This window comes from Rattus norvegicus, chromosome 7 (assembly GCF_036323735.1).
Source record: "Rattus norvegicus strain BN/NHsdMcwi chromosome 7, GRCr8, whole genome shotgun sequence".
Classification (NCBI taxonomy): Eukaryota; Metazoa; Chordata; class Mammalia; order Rodentia; family Muridae; genus Rattus; species Rattus norvegicus.
In genome coordinates, this window is record NC_086025.1 from 100,218,930 (window position 1) to 100,237,124 (window position 18,195).

Consider the following 18,195-nt stretch of genomic DNA (forward strand, 5'->3'; position numbering starts at 1 on the left):
TGGTTCATGATAGGTGTTCAATAGAGGTAGTCCTACACCATTAACTGTGAAGACTTGTTCTATTACTGCCCTAAACGGCTTAAGAATTTTAAAAGATTCTTAAGAATCTTTTATGTGGTTTATAAAGTTTTCTGAAATTGGACAATAAGTGTGCAGTTGTGACTGTCATGTGATATATTTATAGCAGAGTGTCGGTGAGAAAGTATTCATTGAAAAGAGATTATCCATTTAAAAAAGAAAGGAAAAGGGAAGGAAAAAACCAAACCAAACCAAAAACAAGAGAGACAATTCTGACTTTGCGTCTATCCTTAGTGCGGGTTAGAAAAGACCCTGTTACACAGTTTCACTTTAAGGGTCTGTCCAGTAGATTGTCTTTTGTAAAAGTTTTTAATTCAGCTGCCTCCCACAGTCTCCCATCTCCTCACAAGAAAATGGAAAAGTGTGTGGTGCATTGATAAGTTTGGCCAATGTGTCAAATAGTGGGATTTGTTAGAAAGCAACAACAATCACAAAATATCATCCTTTTAACCCACCAAGGAGAATCTACTGCGCAGGTCCCTTCTATGGGCAAGGAGCCAGCCCGGGCTGAAGCCACACCCCCATAGTAGTCCTCCAATCCGCTGCACTGCGCCAGCCCGGCCCTCGTGAACCACGTGATGCAACCCAGCCCGCTTCCGGCGCGTCGCGGGCGGCTGACGTCCCCGGCCGGCGTCGCGTCAGGGCTGGCCGGCGGCGGTGTCGGCGGCGAAGGCGGCGAAGGCGAAGGCGGCTGCGATGGTAGCGACCCCGGAGTGGGCTTGAGGGCTCGGACCCCGCTTCCTCTAGCGCGTCCTCGGGCCGACGCGGCGCCGCGGGCCCGGCTTGCTCAGCGCCCGCTTCCTCCCCTACCGCTGCCCGGGCAGAGTCGGACGAGGCCCGCGCTGGCCGCCCTGACGCGACCCGGCTCGGCCCCGGACGGCCCGGCTGCTGTGCGGAGACGAGGCCGAGTCGGTAAGAGGCGGCGGAGGGGCCAGGAGGCTGCGGGGTCCCCGGGCCGCCTTCGCCCCCGCGTTGCTCTCGTCCGGCGTCCCGCTCCCTGCCATCCGCTGACCCTATTGTCTGCGCGCCGCCGCGCTCCCCCGCCTTCCTTCCCCTGCCGGGCCAGCGGCTGTCAACCTGCAGCTCCCGGGCTCAGGGCCAGCCGCGCCGCGGCCTTTCCTGGCTCCCCTTGACACCCCTGCGGGCCCGCCTGGTCCCACATCTCTGCTTAGCTTCGCGGTGTTTCCCTCACCACCTACTAGCTCTGTGTGTCTGTCTCTTTCCTCTCACTGTCATCTCTGCTCACTTCCACCATCCTTACATCGCAGTTCTTTTTACCGCTTTCCCTTCTCTCTTCATTCCTTTTTGTTTCCTTCTACCCTGTTACACAGTTTCACTTTAAGGGTCTGTCCAGCAAATTGTCTTTTGTAAAAGTTTTTAATTCAGCAACTTCCCACAGTCTCCCATCTCCTAACAAGAAAATGGAAATCATCCATGCCTTTTGAGGTGCCTCATTCCTGAGAGTCACTGGGGGATTAGATTTACAGGCTGGAAGTTTGATCTTAGGAAATGTTAGCATAACTGGCAAACTGCCTCTTCAGATTCTATTTCTGTACATTGAAGCAACAGCCTTGTATGTTGCAAACTTACAAGATTTCTATTTAAAATATTTATGTTTGTCCCCATTACACCTAGTGTGTCCTGGCTATGAATCTTAACCTCACTGATGCCATGCCAGGATATTCTATAGCCCCTTAGCCATGACCTTGTAAACTTGATCCCCCATATTTTTCTAACAAGCATTGATGCTATTTTTTTCTTCCCTTTTCAGATTCTAAAAAAAAAATGGGGGGGGGGGAGACAGCAATTCTGTTTGCTGTTATGTTTTACCTATTTTAAACAGTGGCTAAAACATAAGATTTTTCATTTGTGTGGGGTTTATTTTTTTTTTTTTTAAGGTAGAGAGCCTAGTGAACAGTAACGAAAAACACGTTTTAAGCATCTCCCTCCAAAAAGAGCAGCTTTAGCTTCTTGATTACCAACCGGTTTTATTTTGCTGAGACTGTGCTTACCAATTATTATTTTCTTTCCACTATTGATACTTTGAGAAGGTATGCATTTACTTCAAATACTCAGTAGCAAAAAAGGCCTCACGTGTGCTAGGCAGCCAGTATGTTTAAAAGAACAGTAAATACTTCACATGTGAATGGGCTACAGACTCCTCTGCTGTTTTTTGTTTTTGTTTTGTCTTTTTAATGAGAAACTTTTTTTAAATTTTCATTGTGGGTAGTATGTTGAGTTAATGATAGAAACCGTATTCAGAGTCTGGCAGGACTGATAAAGAAAAATCCTTTGCCAACTCTTTATGTTCAGATTACCCTGTGGTGTGGTGCTGAGATAGTATGTACTAACTAACTCTCCTGATCTTCCAGGAGGATTGGTTAGAGTCCACCCTGACACAGTGCTTGTTTACTGCTTTCTCCATGCTTTTGGCGATTTTCATAGGGTCGTACATTTTGACATACTAAATGATTTCTGGAAATTAAGTGGAAGACGATTAAGCTGTTCCCTTCAAGGATTTCAGTAAACAGAATTGTCTTAATTTTTAAAACTACAGCATTTTCAACCTTCTTTGGGTGGAACTTTCCTGAGCCCTTTTTTTCTTTTAAGTTAAGGTTTGAGGCATTTTAGCTAATAGTCTCAATAGCTTGACTATTCTTTTTAGCTGATTTTCTTTTCTGTATTCTTTTTATAAATGTCCTACAAGATTGCATTCAAGTTGCATCCTACCTACAAGTATTGGTGATTGTTCAATTAAAAGTCTGGCAAATATTGTAATAGCCCATGAATTATTTTGAAATTAGTTAAATTCTGTCTATTCCTTTAAACCATATTCCATGTGCATCATCTCATGCATTAGAATCTAACTTTCTTTTTTCCTCTTGAGGTAGTGGAAAGAAAGCACTGAAGAATAGGATCTCAAGATGAGTAAAAAGCCCCCAAACCGTCCTGGAATCACTTTTGAGATTGGTGCTCGTTTGGAGGCACTCGACTACTTACAGAAATGGTATGGAAAAAACAACAGAATATTGGCCCAAAGCACAAAATTCGTAGCTTTAATAAGTTAGTTGCTATTCTAACTCTGTGTCAGTCACATGAGTATATTCATCGTTTGAATACACATACACATTGGGTTTAGGTTTAGTATTTAAAAACTTCAGACATTGCACAGTATTTTAGCTGTTTGAGATTTGAAAGTGTCTAGAGTAAATGACAAACAGAGAGGATGTTACTGTTGAGTAACACGATTATATTTATTGGCAGAGGTCAAAGAAAGCTAATTCACATATTTAGTTCCTAAAATGTGTAAAAACCACAGTGTGTTTGTTTTCTTGCTGTTTAGCAGATACATAATGATTAGGACTTGTACTTTCACAGGGTACATTCTTTACTATCCTACTGAAAACCAAAATCACAACCTAACCCTCTCCTTTCTTAAAGAGCAGAACCTTGTAGTTGACAGTTGGACTAGAAAGACAGTCCTCTCAGCGGCACTTTCTCCTCTTGTTCTGGTCATCTATGGCAGGTGGTCAGTATAAACACCCCATGCATATCACTGACATGGTGGTGTAGGGAAGAATGATATTGCTAGTGTGATACCCATGTGTCTTCCTTTCCTTGGAGAGGAAGGAAACAGCTTTCAGGGGTCATCGGCTCACAGCACTAAGAATAAGAGAATGAGTTACTTGTTTTTATTAGTGGCTCATCACTCTACCTTCCAGGCTAATGTCCTCTTGTTGCCATTCTTGGGGCACTGAGAGGAGCATTTGATATGTTGTGCCTGGAATAAGTGGTGCCTTTGCTCCCTTCTGACACTCATTTGTTTTGGAGAAGGGCCTAACATAGCTACACTTTGGCGTTTTCTCTCACCATTGCTTCATTAAAGCCATAATGAAACCTATTAGATAAGCTTCTAATCATCTGCATTCAGTCTATATACTAAATTGGTAATGAAACCTTGTTTAGTCATAGTATTGACTTGAGACTAGCCCTGGGCTTTTATTAACATCTTACCTTAGACCTCAGCATGTCTTTATCACCAGCTCACTTTTGGGCTCTTCCGTAGGACTTTGGAGACCCTGATTAGAGGTTGAGTGCCACAGTTATTTTGCCCCCTTTCCCCAGTTACTCAGTGGGTGGTTCTTTTATGGAGCCCACTTCTTTCCGGGTGGACAGTATATACAGCGTTTTCTTGAACTTGAGAAACACCTGAAGAATAGGCTTCATCATAGCAAGGGAGATTAAAAAATCAGTGTCTAGATCTTACCAAAGTTACAAGGATGTGTTGGTAATAGTGGTGAAATACTCCCAACTACAAAATAGTGAATTTATACCATGCAGCAAAAGATGCCAGTTTGTGCAAAACTTGGCTTTCGTGGTTGTGATTTAGCCAAGATTGTTTTACTGTGAAGGTATACTGTTGAATTTTTGTGAGATATGAATGTAAAGAACCTTTTTTATGTGAATTTTTTATTTTTAAAGTTGCTGCTTTCATGAGCAACAAGTTCTTTCATATTCATATGTTCTCATAGGCTTCTCAGCCAACAAAGTGCCACTGAGCTAGCTTCAAGCTTTGAAGAAGCACATAGTTCATTAGTTCATACTATGGTTTTTAGGGACACTAATGCAGCTTTAAGGTTTTTCAAATCCTCTTTTTAATGTTGGTTCTTAAGTGCTTTAACCTCCCCGTTAGCTCATCACCCACTAAGTAGTTCAAACAAAAAAAAAATGATACAGGAGAAGTGGACCTGTTTAGAAAAGTTCTTTGGAACAACTTCCCTTCCAACCAACTTTCTAAAGAACCCTTTACATTTCCACTTCACACTAATGTAATTTTAACCTCGATTATAAGGGGTTTGCTTTGGTGAAGTGTCCTCTTAATTCCGTGGCTGTTATATTTTGATTCAGTAACTAAATTTAAAAAATACTTTTATAGAAATACTTGTTTAGACCTTATTTGAGTATGTTTTAGTGTCTTATGCTTCGGAGTATAATTGCTGAAGTCAAGTCAAAGTTGTAGCTTCTCAACAGGAGAGCCATGTAAACTAGGTTTTAACGTCTACATGCATTTCTAGTAAGTCCAGTGATGATGGACCTGTTGAGATACAGTGGCCAGTAGTGCATGTTTACCTTTTGTTCTCAAGACATGTGCACCGAAGCATATACTGTGGAATTAAAGTATCACATATGGGAACCTTTCCTTTTAAAAAGAAGTATTAGAGTAGCAGCAGGATCAGTTTAACCACTAAGGGAGCTTAAATTAGCCAATTAAACTTAAGTTAAAGCAGTTAAGGGAGTTTGCTGCTTTCCCAAAGGATCTAAGTTTAGTTTCTAGTACCCTTATGCAAAGGCTCACAACTGCCTATAATTCCAGCTCCAGGGTATGCTTTCTTCTTGCGTTTGAGAGTACCCTCATTCACATGCTCATACACATATACATACACAAAGACATTTTTAAAATATTTTTATTATTTTATGTGTAAGTCTTTTACCTGCTTGGTACCTGAGGAGTTCATAAGAGGTAGTTAGAGATTGGTGTGAACCACCCATGTGGATGTTGGGAAATGACCAGGTCCTTAGAGGAGCAAGTCCTCTTAACCATTGAGCTGTTTCTCTAGCCCATCCCGCTACTTCATACACATGAATTAAAGGGGTGGGGGGAAGGGGGAGAACAAGCCAAGCATGGTGGCACACTCCCAGCAACTTAGGAGATTGAGGCTGAAGTAGGCGTATAGCAAGTTCAAGGTATAGCAACTTAGTGTGCCTACCTGAGAATAATGTATCCAGGTTTTGTGAATTTAGCTTTGTGGTAGAGCACTTGCCTGGCATGTACAAAGCTTTGAGTTCAGTCAGTCACTCTAACAGAAAACAGCATCAAAAGCACAAAAGTAGGTAACAGTGGAACATTCAAAATGCCAGTAATTTGATCTATATATACAACAGTTTTTTTTATGTATAAAAAAGGAAGATACATTATTGTCCTAGTAATAAAAAGATACGCTAAATTTAGTAGGAAGAAATAAACTAAAGTAAGCTCCTCCTTTTAGGTTTAGGAAGATATAGTTTACTAGGGGACTTAATCTGTTTCTTAGGAAGAGTACCATCAATACAAAGCAGGCAATACCACATATTAGATAGCTTCTCTTTGAGAATTCACATACCCAAAATAGAGATTGTTGTTTTCTGATTTCAAAGCAAGCATGCAGCTACCTATGGAAGTCACTGATGGCTTGATTGATCTGTCTCCACTGGTGTATGCAGACCCTGAGACGTCATTCTGCATTTTGACATTTTTACTTTGTATTTGCTTTTGTTACCTAGATAGATCTCTTTTATACATGCTAAACCTCTGCTGAATATGGACATTTAATTTTATCATCTGATTTATAATATTTTATTTTCTAGACAATCTGCATAAGTACTATGCTAGATTATCTAATCAACTGTTTTAAATCACATTTTTCTGTTATATTTTCCACTGTTACCTATACCTACTCATTCCTTGACATTGGGTTTTTATCTCTGGAACATATCATAAGAATACATGAGAATACCAAAGTATTTTGGTATAGGAATATATTTGGAGAAAGAATGTTCATAATAAAGTTACTTTGGAGACACTAATGGATGGTTTTTTAATTTATGCAGTTATTTATTGATCTGGTAAGTATGGGCAAATCCTCGCTTGTTTCGAAGTAACACTGGCTATTATACAATATTTTGGATCAAATAAACACATATCTGAACTTATTTTGAATTCTGCAGTTTCAATTTAAAACACTGACATAAATACAAGGGGAGGAGGAGAGCTGAAAAATAAGCCTATGAATCAGAAGACTTCAGTGTCCAGGCTTTTAATAGACTTAAGTGTTGGCATCAGAGTAAGCTAGACTCACACAGGACAAACGTCATTGGAGCCGGCTGTGAGAGTATAGTCTCTGAGATACTCATTCCGTCCTCCACTCCTGTAGACTTTGCCAGATTGCAGAGCACCTGTACACACATTGACATTTAACCATGTGCAGTATAGTTAGTTGATAAGTGATAAAACTGGTTTTAACAATTGAACTGCTGCCTTTTGATTAACTTGTTATTCTGCAGTCAGTGGTTTGTTTATGAGAACACACCAGATGGAGTGATATGCTGTTAGTCTTACAGTATTTGAAATGCAGTCCAAGTACTCAGAAGAGTTCTGTTCTTCTGGTTTCTTTTGGAATATTCCTATTAAATTCTGTTCTAGATCTAAAGAAAAGGAAAGAGATTAAAAAGTGTGGCAATGTTTCCAATTATGAGAGTTTGCTAGAACAGTTTAAATTTGAGTTGGCAAATGCTATTCCCACACATTTGGAGGGTTTGAACTGTATGGGACATTTGCAAATGTGTTTAGGTTGTTCACCAACAGAATTTTAAAAGTGTGAAAAAATTCAAGAAGTTAAGATTGTAGTAGTGACAGATACCTTCTAATTGAAAATAAATGCATTTTTTAAAATAAAAAAATAGCTTTAAATTGATGGCTCTTCAGGAGAGCATAGGGATGTGTGATCTATGTTCAAGGCCAGAGAATGCCCCTGAAAATTAGTCATTGTAGTAAGTTTGAAATTTATAGGAACATTAGGTGAATAAGGTGAATATCATCAGGCTTGCTGTGCTTTATTTTGTATGCGTGCGTGTGTGTACGTGTGTCTGTGTGTTTTTTCTGAGTATTTGATATGTGGTTTAGTGGCAGCCATTATCTTACATATTCTTTTCATCATTCTTATTAATTTGGACATTGTTAACATTTTTTGCATAGTGGCCATTTACTTTGTGTGAGATAAACTGTTCTTTGGACTAACAGAGAGCAATTTTAGACATGTTTGAATATGAAACAAACTTTGCGAGAAAAAAAACAGATAAATTATTTTAATTTCTATATGTCGTCATTGGTAAGAATGTGCTAGATTTGAACCACAATAGTGCTGAGTTGGTTATCTAGTTTATAATGCAGAATCTATAATGATTGGTTAAATCAATTTTATGGACTAAAACACCTGAGTTCAAGGATCCATCATTTATTACCTCACTAACTCAAGCAAGTTATTGAACATTTGGAAGCAGTGGTGACCTCATCTTTTTAATAAAATAGGAAGAGTTTGGTATGGTATATATAATCTGAGCCCAAGGAGACTGAGACTTTTTTATTTTATTTTTTTGAGATATGGGCAACTTAGTCTGCACAGTAAGACCAAATCTCAAAAGGAAATTGTGAGAAAGTAGGATTAAAGCACACAATATACTGAAAGAGCTTAGCATGACACTACCATGTGGTGCAGGCATGTGACAGACAACATCAAGTAAGGTAGAGCCAAGTGAAATAAGTCAGTGTAAGTCTAGGATTAATCAGGAGGGGTAAACAAACTTCATTATTGGAAGGCATTCTAAATGCTTAATATTAAAGAGAATTAGACAGTCTAGACTTCCTGACTTGACTTGTATAAATTTAAAAAGTCTGGTTCTAGAAATCTGAACAAATTGTCCATACATAAACTTTGAATTCAGTACCAAAGAGCATGTTTAATGAAGGTGGGAAGAAATTCCTTTAATACTTGTAATGTGGGAAGGTAATGGGTATAAAACTACGAAGCAGGTTAAAAGAAAAATTTCTACTGGCAAATGTCATAGGAGTAAGTAGATATGCAGATATCTGAAGAGTCACTGGTGAGGATTTTTAGGATTCAGTGTTAGGATGTACTTTTGACCTAAAATCTATTACCTCAATCTCCTTGGGAATCAAGACTATTTCATGTTTTTATTTCATTTTATAATATGAACTTGAATTGAGATTTTGTTACTATTTAAAGTGTGAAAAATTAGCATGCCAGTGTAGTTGGGTTGAATAGGTAAGGGAATTTTGAAAATTACAAAGCACAATATAAACTTAAAGTGCTTCCAGGAAGCTAACAATATAAAAAACATGTTAAGTTACAAGCATTTGCTATATTTACTTGGCAAGTAATCATGTAATCCACAGTCATATGTAAGCAGTTCTTACCTTTGTTTCTGGCTGTGCTAGTAGGTTTTAGATATTTTTAGTGGTCATATGTTATGAATAAAAATTTCTGTTCACGGAACTCTTTCAGACTGCCAGTCCTTACCTATAGTTTCCAAACACTTAGATTATTCTTAACTTTTGTCTCAACTCTACTGCCATCCTTTAAATCTTATCTACCTTGTCCAAGGTGATATTCTCTTTAAATACTCTTCTGTATATTAGTCTAATACTGTGTCGTCACTCATCTTGTCATGGTTTTAATTCTCTCTCCGTCTCTCTCAGCTAAAAACCAGTCCATTCCTAAATTACCAAAATTATAAATTTTATCGTGAACATAAATATTAAAATATATAACTTGAAAATATATTAGTATATATTTTGAAAGTACCTTTGCCATTTTCTTTATGTGACATTCAAAAAAATGTTAGCATATTCTGTTTGTATTTAGTGAGTTGTAACCTAATAATGGTTGGGAGCCATGTCCTTTGGATTATGTGCAAAAGATTCACAAGTCATTTTTTATGGTTGACTTTATCAATATAGGTTAAAAATAAATCAGGATTTAACAAACTAGATAACAAATCAGAATGAATTCCTTAAGTACAGATGCTTGTTTTACTGCTATTCTAAGATGATATTTTAAAAATTAATTCATCAGATGATATTTCTGGCATAGCTGCATGCCTGTTTTCTCACACCACAGCTCTCTAAGGAAAATTAATAGAGCAATATTGGTAGTAGATTATCTTGCCTTCCAGAAGATATTTGTCCATGGGCATCTCTTTAAAATCTAATTCAACTTAGGAGTACCTGTCTGAAGAAAAGTCACCTACTTCTACCCCAGAGACATATTAGTTTGCAACAAAGAAATTCCCCACTCTCTTTTCTTAGATAAGTTAAGACAATAAAATGAGCAAATACAGTGAAATATATTTGGATGTGTGTGTACACATGCATATATGTATAAGTATATACACATAGTAAATATATATATATATATACATACACATACACACATATACATACATCTTATGTAGCATGTATAAGACAAAAATAAGATCTTTGTGAGCTAAGATGGAATTCACCAGCAGAGACCTTTTTCTTAGAATGCTTGTGTCCTTGTGTTTTGCCAGCACTTGGGGTTTGATGCTCTCGGGAGCTGATACTGTTCAGGTGCAGCTAAATTAACTACTTTGACCAATGTCTTTAGCCAGTGTCTAGTACTAAATTTCAGATTTAGTCTAAAACCTACAGGTACTGTTTACTCTCTGAACAATTTTATACAGGTTGGAAACCTCAGTTGTAAAATTATAGGATTTAGACAAAACAGTGAAATTTCAAGAGTTTTGGGAAGGTAAAATAATTTTTACTTTTGCCAAATGGTGTTTCTGTGTTTGTAACTATGGCTTCCTTAACTTGTGTGTTAGAGGACTTAGATAGGGAAAGGCTCAGGTACAAATCCTAAAGGTCAATTAGTATTAGCATAAAAATAGATTAGCAAAAAATATTTTCAAGTTAAATCATTGGTATTTTTTTTATACTTTTCATTTATACTAGTTGAAATGCTTATAATTCCTCCATTTTTTGGAATTAGACTCTGTTTCCAGGCTTAAGACTAAAGGACTTGGAAAAGGCCAAGTTAACCCAGAGCAATGAGGCAGTTCATGTCTTTTCTGAGTCAGTAAATCCCACCGGACCAGAATCTGTATGCTATTTACATTGCTTTTTAATGTGAGATTATTTCAGAGAAGTTAGAGAAATCTTTGTTACTTTTCAATAGCAGATGATAAGGGGCCAAAGAGCTTTTCATAGTATGTTGGCATTGAGGAGTCATTTGCTTGGTGATGTGACATTCTCTTCATTTCTTTCAGTTAAATCTTTTTAAAAATTATCTTTAACCTATTTTTTACAGTCCAGTCATAACCCCTTTCCAGTGTGCCCTCCAACAGTTTTTCATCCCATTTCTCCTCCCACCCCCAGTCTCTGAGAGGATGTACCCACCCCCTCAACACGTCCCCCCCATCCCTCCCAGGCCTCCCCACTCCCTGGGGCCTCAAGTCTCTCAAGGGTTAGGTGTGTCTTCTCTCACTGAGGCCTGACTAGGTAGTCCTCTACTGTATATGTGTGGGAGGCCTCAAACCAGCTCCTGTATGCTGCCTGGTTAGAGGTTCAGTGTCTGAGATATCTCAGGGGCCCAGGTTAGTTGAGACTGCTGGGGTCACCCTCCTCTTCAACTTCTTCCAGTCTTTCCCTAATTCAGCGACAGGGTTGCCAGTTTAGTCTTGAGATAGAGCTGCTATGGAGATTCTCTCTAGTCATTCTGGCATCTTACCTGACACTATGGACTCTGAAAGTCTAATCTCCCACTTAAGTATTTTCCTGAATCATTCATAAATGTCTGAGGCTGAACCTAATCACTACTCTTTATTCTAACAGCTTTCTGTGATTCAGCCTTTAAAACAAAAACATTAACACCATATCATCCAAATTCAGGAAGAAAAAAATATTATGTTCAATGCACAGTCAATTATAGTAAAACATAAGTAGCATATGAAAATAATACATTCTTTAAGACAGTCATTTGTGAATATATTTGCCCAATTTTTTTTACACTGTGTATCAAAACATATACCATTAGTTTGGGCCATCTGCTGGAACAGAGGAATTGTTTTGCTGTATAGAACTATATGTGAATTGCCATATTGTAATGTGCATCATATATGTGTTACAAAGATCTTAGCATGCTTTTTCCTTCCCAAGCAAGGTATAACCAATGGCCCAATTAAATAGAGGTCCCGTGTTCTGTAAAACAAAGGATCATTTTGTTAGCCTGCTATTTCAAAGCTATAAGTCTGAAACAAGCTAACATGTCCAGTTTAATGTCTTTCTGTTCTCCTTTATCTGCTGAACTGTTTACCATGTTGTCAGGCCAAGTGCCCTCAAGTCTTGGCAGGTCAATCTTGAGGACAAATGGCAGATGTTGCTTTGCTTAATGGCCTCACTCACTATGCTGTCATCCAGAGTCATAATATTTTTCAATACTGAACAAACAATTAACTGTAGCTTGTGTAAATTATATTTGTACTCAGACTCTTAGTTCTTGAAATGTCCCACCAAATCCAACATGGTTAGTGTCTCCAGGAACCTTTAATGAACTTACCAGTGTTCTCAGAATTACTTAAGCATGTGAAATAAGGTATTTCTATTCACTTTGAATTTTTTCTGTGTGTGTGTTTTAATCATTGTATGTATGTATATAAAGAACAACCAGTGTTTAGTAAGCAAACAAGATAGAGCCTGATATACAGAATAGTATTTCTCATCCAGATAGCCAAACTGAGCTCAATGATGAAATGATAGAAAATTTAGTTTTATTTCTTTTCAAATCTACCAACAGTGCTTGCCTGCTTCCTTTGTTCTCTCCCCTAACCCTCCCCTTCCCTCTTCCTTTCCCTCCTTTCATTTCCAAGTGCCAGGGACCAAAACTGAGCTCTCATTCTTGCTAGGAAAGCCCTCTGCCACTAAGGTACCCCTCCAGTCCTACCTTTGATTTACTGTTCAAATATATATATGTTAGACATTCTTGATAATATTTTTGACACCTTTAACCATCAAATTCGACTAGTAAAACTTGTAAAAAAAATAAAATAGATTATAATCTTGTGCATTCGCATTTATTCTTGGCAGTAGCCTTGGTATGCATATTATTCTCTAGGCGTTTATGTAGACACTAACATGCTATAACTTATCCTGAAGAGGTTCCTCAGGATATAATTTGTTCTGGCTGTTACTTCAAGCATCCTTTCAGCCAACAGAATTTAAAATATTTTAGGAAAACCATAAGTTGCTTAAAAATAACAATCTAGATTTACATTATTTAAATTCATTCAGATTCTGGTTTTTTACCGAATTGAATCATTTTATGAAAATAGATATACATTTGAATTTGTTACTGTGGACTCTTTTTACTTTGAATAATGTTTTAAACATAAAGAGTTCCATACGTTTAGAATTTGTAAGAACCTAGAGAGCAAAGCCAAGGGCTTTGGGTTTTGCTTAAAATTTGAGTGTTATGATAGGTGAAATTAGAAGCTCTTACATTTTGAGAGAGGTTTGTCAGCTTTTTGAACTTAATAGGTATGTCTCTTCATAGTACTTCAGTGGCTAGAAATGTTGAAAATATAGAGCAGCCTTGGTGAAAGTTTCCCTGTATGCTATGATAATTTTCTGTTTTAAAAATTAGAGCAACAAAATGTATCAAGGGGAAGACTACAAATGATGACTATTAATCTGTTAATCTGTGTTTTATTGGCTTGATGCTTTTCAGGAACAAAATGTTTCCTTACCCTAAAACTTTCTCCCTAAAACTAGGAAGTTAGATTAGAATGAGCCAAGAGTCTTCATAGTTCTTAAGAAACATGAAGACTGGCCTTTAGCTTCTGTGTGTTAGGACTGCTCCAGATGCTGAGGGCTATAAAGAGCACAGCTTAGGTAGACCCAGAGCTCATAGGCCTTAGCATATTCTAGCATCATGATCCTTAGCTGTGCGTTGTCTCTAGACATGTTAAACATTTTGAGATGAAACAGGCTACATATTTCCTATTCAAAGTCAAGTGCTTTATCTCCATTGCTGACAACAGCAAGAAATCTTCAAATAGGTAACCTAGTTTTGATCTAGTATTTCCCCAACTTATTTGATGTTGGAAACCTTTTGAAACACATAAATGCCTCTGGTGATCATTCACCAACCAGCACTTAGTTTTGGAGTCTATCTAGAAAGAATTACCACAATCAGAGTTCCATAAGGTCAATGGAAAGGGGACTCCAGGAAGTCAGCTAAGATCATTACATGTTGGACAAGGCCTGAACAATGAGAATGAACAGGACAGGAAGGGTAAGTTAGGAGACGAAGGAAGGGTAGTGGTAAGAGGTGTGAAAGGATGGGTTGAAGAGCGTGGTATATGTGAAGAACTCTGAATAGCTCAATATCATGCTACAAAATTAAGAAATCATCTGAGGAAAATTCAGTGTATTTAGATGTAAATGACTTTGAGCAGCATAACTGACCTATAAAATAGATGGTAATCTCAAAGTTGCTTAATAGCTTTATGTTTAAAACTTTTAAAGATAAAACACAAAGCTTTGATTTTATTTTTCAAATAAAAATGTGAGATAAACAGTTATAGCTGAATTATCTCCCATATGTGGCTATTGAATTCAAATGTTACTCATAAACAGTTCATCACCTATGAACATTCTATTGTAGGAATAATGGAATAGTACACTCCTTATTAAAAGTTTAAGTGAATGAATTTTTGCTTTGAAATTAATCAAAGTATAATGAATTTATTTGTGAATAAAATTTATTTTATTTGTGAATAAAAAGCAATCAAATAGTTTAAACTTTACAGTCTTGGGGTTTTCCTTCCTAGCATCTATGCTTCCTATAGAAAAACAAAATGTGCTTACACCCTATAGAATTGGATTTATAGTCTTGGGAAATAGCCTGGTTGAAATGATAAGGTCTTGAGTTCTATCCCCACAACTAGAGGTGGTATATCCAGTGCTTTAGAGGCGGTTATAGGCAGATGTCCAGTACTGACTGTCCAGCCAGCCTACTTTATCTGGCAAGTTCTTTGTGCATGGTATTTGAGAAGTGATAGTTGAGGTTGTTTTCTGGCCTCTGTGTTAATGGGTACACACAGGCATATACACAGAAATGAACGTGTACACAAGAAGGAATATGTTGAAATATTTTAAAACATAATATATATCATTCTAAATATAATCTTTATTTAACTTTTTACTTTGTATAATATAAACACGGTATTTGAAGATTAATATTATGTTCTGTTAGATATGCCATTTCTCATACAACTTTAGAAAGTCTTCAGCTTTTCCAGTCATATGTTTACAGAGTTTCTATTTTATGGCAAATTATACATTGTGTATACATCTTCAAGAACAGGAATTAGAAAGTAGGAATATCTTTACCATTTGACACATGCCAGTGCATGAGCTTCTTAAACAGTGCAGTCCTTTATATTTTGCATTCAGAGTATATTAGAGGATTTCTTTTCTTGGCTTCTGAGAGAAATCACTTAAAAATGACAACAATGGTAATGTGTATTTTGTGTGTTCAGTAGTTTATGAGTATACTGACTTTTCTCATAGTTTTAATTGTAAGTTATACCCATTAAAATTGTTTTCCTTAATACTTTATACTTGACAACATAAGAATATTTCTTGATAGGAAACTTTTTAATTTTTTTTGAGGTATCCATCACGAATTGAAAAAATTGATTATGAAGAAGGGAAGATGCTAGTTCATTTTGAGCGCTGGAGTCATCGTTATGATGAGTGGATTTATTGGGATAGCAACAGGTTGCGACCCCTTGAAAGACCTTCACTAAGAAAAGAAGGGCTAAAGGACGAGGAAGATCTTTTTGTAAGTAGGAAGCCTTTCCCAGTTATTCCTTTCATAGATAGATAATGGCTGTTTTAAAGGATCGTGTCAAACTTAACAGCTTTTTTAGTTAATGAAATATTTATTATTATATGCAATTGATCTTAAAAGTTGTTTGAATAGGATTTTAAAGCTGGAGAAGAAGTTCTGGCTCGTTGGACAGACTGTCGCTATTACCCTGCCAAGATTGAAGCAATAAACAAAGAAGGTATGCATTTGACATGACCTGAACCTTAAATAAGACTGAGATTTAAATTTCAGTTAAGGTATAATTGTCTTATATCACCTTTTTCTCGTTTTATACTGTTCTATGTGGATTTCCTACTAGTACTCTTAACTGGAATAATTGTTAAATATAACATAGAGTGAAATGGCTCATGACTTTCCAGCCTGAATCAAAATACCAGGTGTGATAGTAAGATTTCCCATAAGCCTAGGAGATCTTTCAGATAATAATCTTGATGACCACTTAACTGCTTTCAAAGAAACAAACACTGCACATACTTAGTGACAGATTGTCTTTGCAAGGACATTTGATCTACTTTGGAGACACGTCCTTAAAGTTGTGAAAGACACATAATCTAGTGGAAGAAGAACCAGAAGAGCTTTGTTTGCAATGGAATAGTAGGGACATGGTTGGACAGAAGCAAAGGTCAGTACATGAGAGACTTAAGAATCTTTGAATTTTATTTGGAAGTGATGAAAGCAATGGAGACAGCTTAAACTTTAGGTTAAACTGAAAAATAAGCTTGAAAGAAATAGAAGGTAAGATAGAAGCAACAAACAGTTTTCAAAGGACATGTAAGGAATTTGATATGAAAAATAAATTATAGCAGTCTAATTGAGAACCATTTTATAAGAATCTCGGTCCCATTTATGATTGCAGTGATTTGGAACCGCAGATGAGACTCTGGTGCCATTTCTAATGGTTACCCACTCATTTCAGGAAAAGGTGGGAGACGTGGGAGACTTGCACTGTCACTGAGCATGCAGGTTGTTTCCCCTTTTCCTTTGGGTGCTTATAATTCTGTGGAGCTGTATTCATGTCGAATTTGCTTAAGTCTTATGCCTAAGCATCCTTAATGTCCAGTCCACAGCCTAGCACAGAGTAGGTTCATCAGTAGTGGTATAGGCAGAAAGAACTAATGAATCTGTTCGCTTGGTTGCTAAGACCCATCCCAACCTGACAAAGTGAAAGCACACAATGCTCTGTAACTAAGATCAGCTGTGTTGAGTATGGAGCACTTTAGGACGTGCCATAGTTCGTAAGCATGTGCTTATGCAGTTGTATACATACATATGCACTATACTCAAGCCACTATCACTGTTTATCCTATTCTGTTTATCCATAGGTTTTAAAACAAAATTAAGCTTAAATTCTTAGAAATGTTATGCTACTGGTAGTGTGGTTACTGCCATTTCTAGAGTAGTTCTAGGAAGTCTTTAGAAAATCTTGATACATATTTTTTAACTTTCCTCTAGAAGTATTAATTTTGGTTTCTATATGTTCCACATGGTAGGTGAGCCTGCCTCTTTCCTTCAAGGGGAACAAATGGGAATTGGGGAAACCTGCAGTTCATTATAAATGCAAAATGGAACTAACTACTGTGGACATTTAGATATTTGTGATACAGCTTATACAAGTGAAGAGAAAGCAGTATAAATCTATGACTTTAAACATAAATATTTAGAAGGCAATTTAACAGCAAGACCTTTTACCAAAACAGTTGGTTCCTCCCCTTGAACCTATGATTTTCCTAGGTATGAATCTTGGTCATAAAAACTATACCAGGCCTGAACCTGTAGAAGGGCCTCAGGTCCAAACAAGAGGTCAACGGGGGATGTGTTGTCTTGTCACTATTACACTAATGAACACATTTTGTTCAGTAGGTTAGTATTGTAGCTTCTAGTGTCAGTTGATTGATTACTTTTCTCCCCCAGCAGCCTGTACCCCCCCCCACAAACATCAGTGATTAGACTGGGTTATTTAAAAAAAATGGGCATGAAATTAAGAGAAAGATTATAGGTAAAGTTTGAAGGAAACATTAGTGGGTAAATGGATGTGATTAAGATACACTGTATCTATGTATAAAAATTTCAAAGAATAAAATGAAGAAAGAAGGGCAGGAAATGTGTACTAGAATAGCCAGAGAAGTTTTCAGCTGGAGGATGGTCATTGAAAAAGTGATTAGAGTTAGATGCAGTCGAGAGGTACAGGGAAGCATGCAAATAGAGGAAATAGCATGAGCAAGGGCTGGAGGAACCAAGGTCCTGCCAGTGCAGGCTTAGAAGCAGCATGGGCTGCCCAGGAGTGCCATGTGAAGGAAGGAGTTGAAGAAACAGTTGCAGGAATGATGGTAGTTTGAGGTATGTGTATAATTTGGGAATCTTAAATTTTTTCCATTGTTCTTACGTCCTTGCTTATTCACTTGATCATTTGTTTTTTAAGTTTTAGCTTAGGTTTAGAACTTTGCAGTATTTACTCTATTATGCTAATCATATGAAAACGTAAAATAAGATTGTGATTTTCACGTTACAAAAAAGGAAAATATATATGTATATGTGTATATATATGTGTGTGTATATATATATATATATATATATATATATATATATATAT

At 37.2% G+C, this 18,195-nt stretch overlaps 1 protein-coding gene across 34 annotated transcripts in view; it reads left to right on the top strand.

Moving 5' to 3' along the window:
• The first annotated feature begins 668 nt into the window (after positions 1-668).
• Positions 669-18,195, top strand: part of Phf20l1 (PHD finger protein 20-like 1) — a 65,983-nt gene continuing 48,456 nt past the window's right edge. For 17 of the 34 annotated variants that reach the window (XR_005486634.2, XR_005486636.2, XM_039079186.1 and 14 more), the window contains exons 1-4: positions 854-990; positions 2,966-3,085; positions 15,386-15,557; positions 15,699-15,783. Coding sequence is in view for 29 of the 34 variants with exons in the window: in XM_039079186.1 (XP_038935114.1) it covers positions 3,003-3,085; positions 15,386-15,557; positions 15,699-15,783 (340 nt within the window). In the remaining 5 variants the exon portion in view is untranslated. Of the gene's footprint in view, positions 991-2,965; positions 3,086-15,385; positions 15,558-15,698; positions 15,784-18,195 lie in introns of those variants that run through there. The other 17 variants (XM_039079188.2, XM_063263540.1, XM_063263542.1 and 14 more) reach the window with 4 other exon arrangements.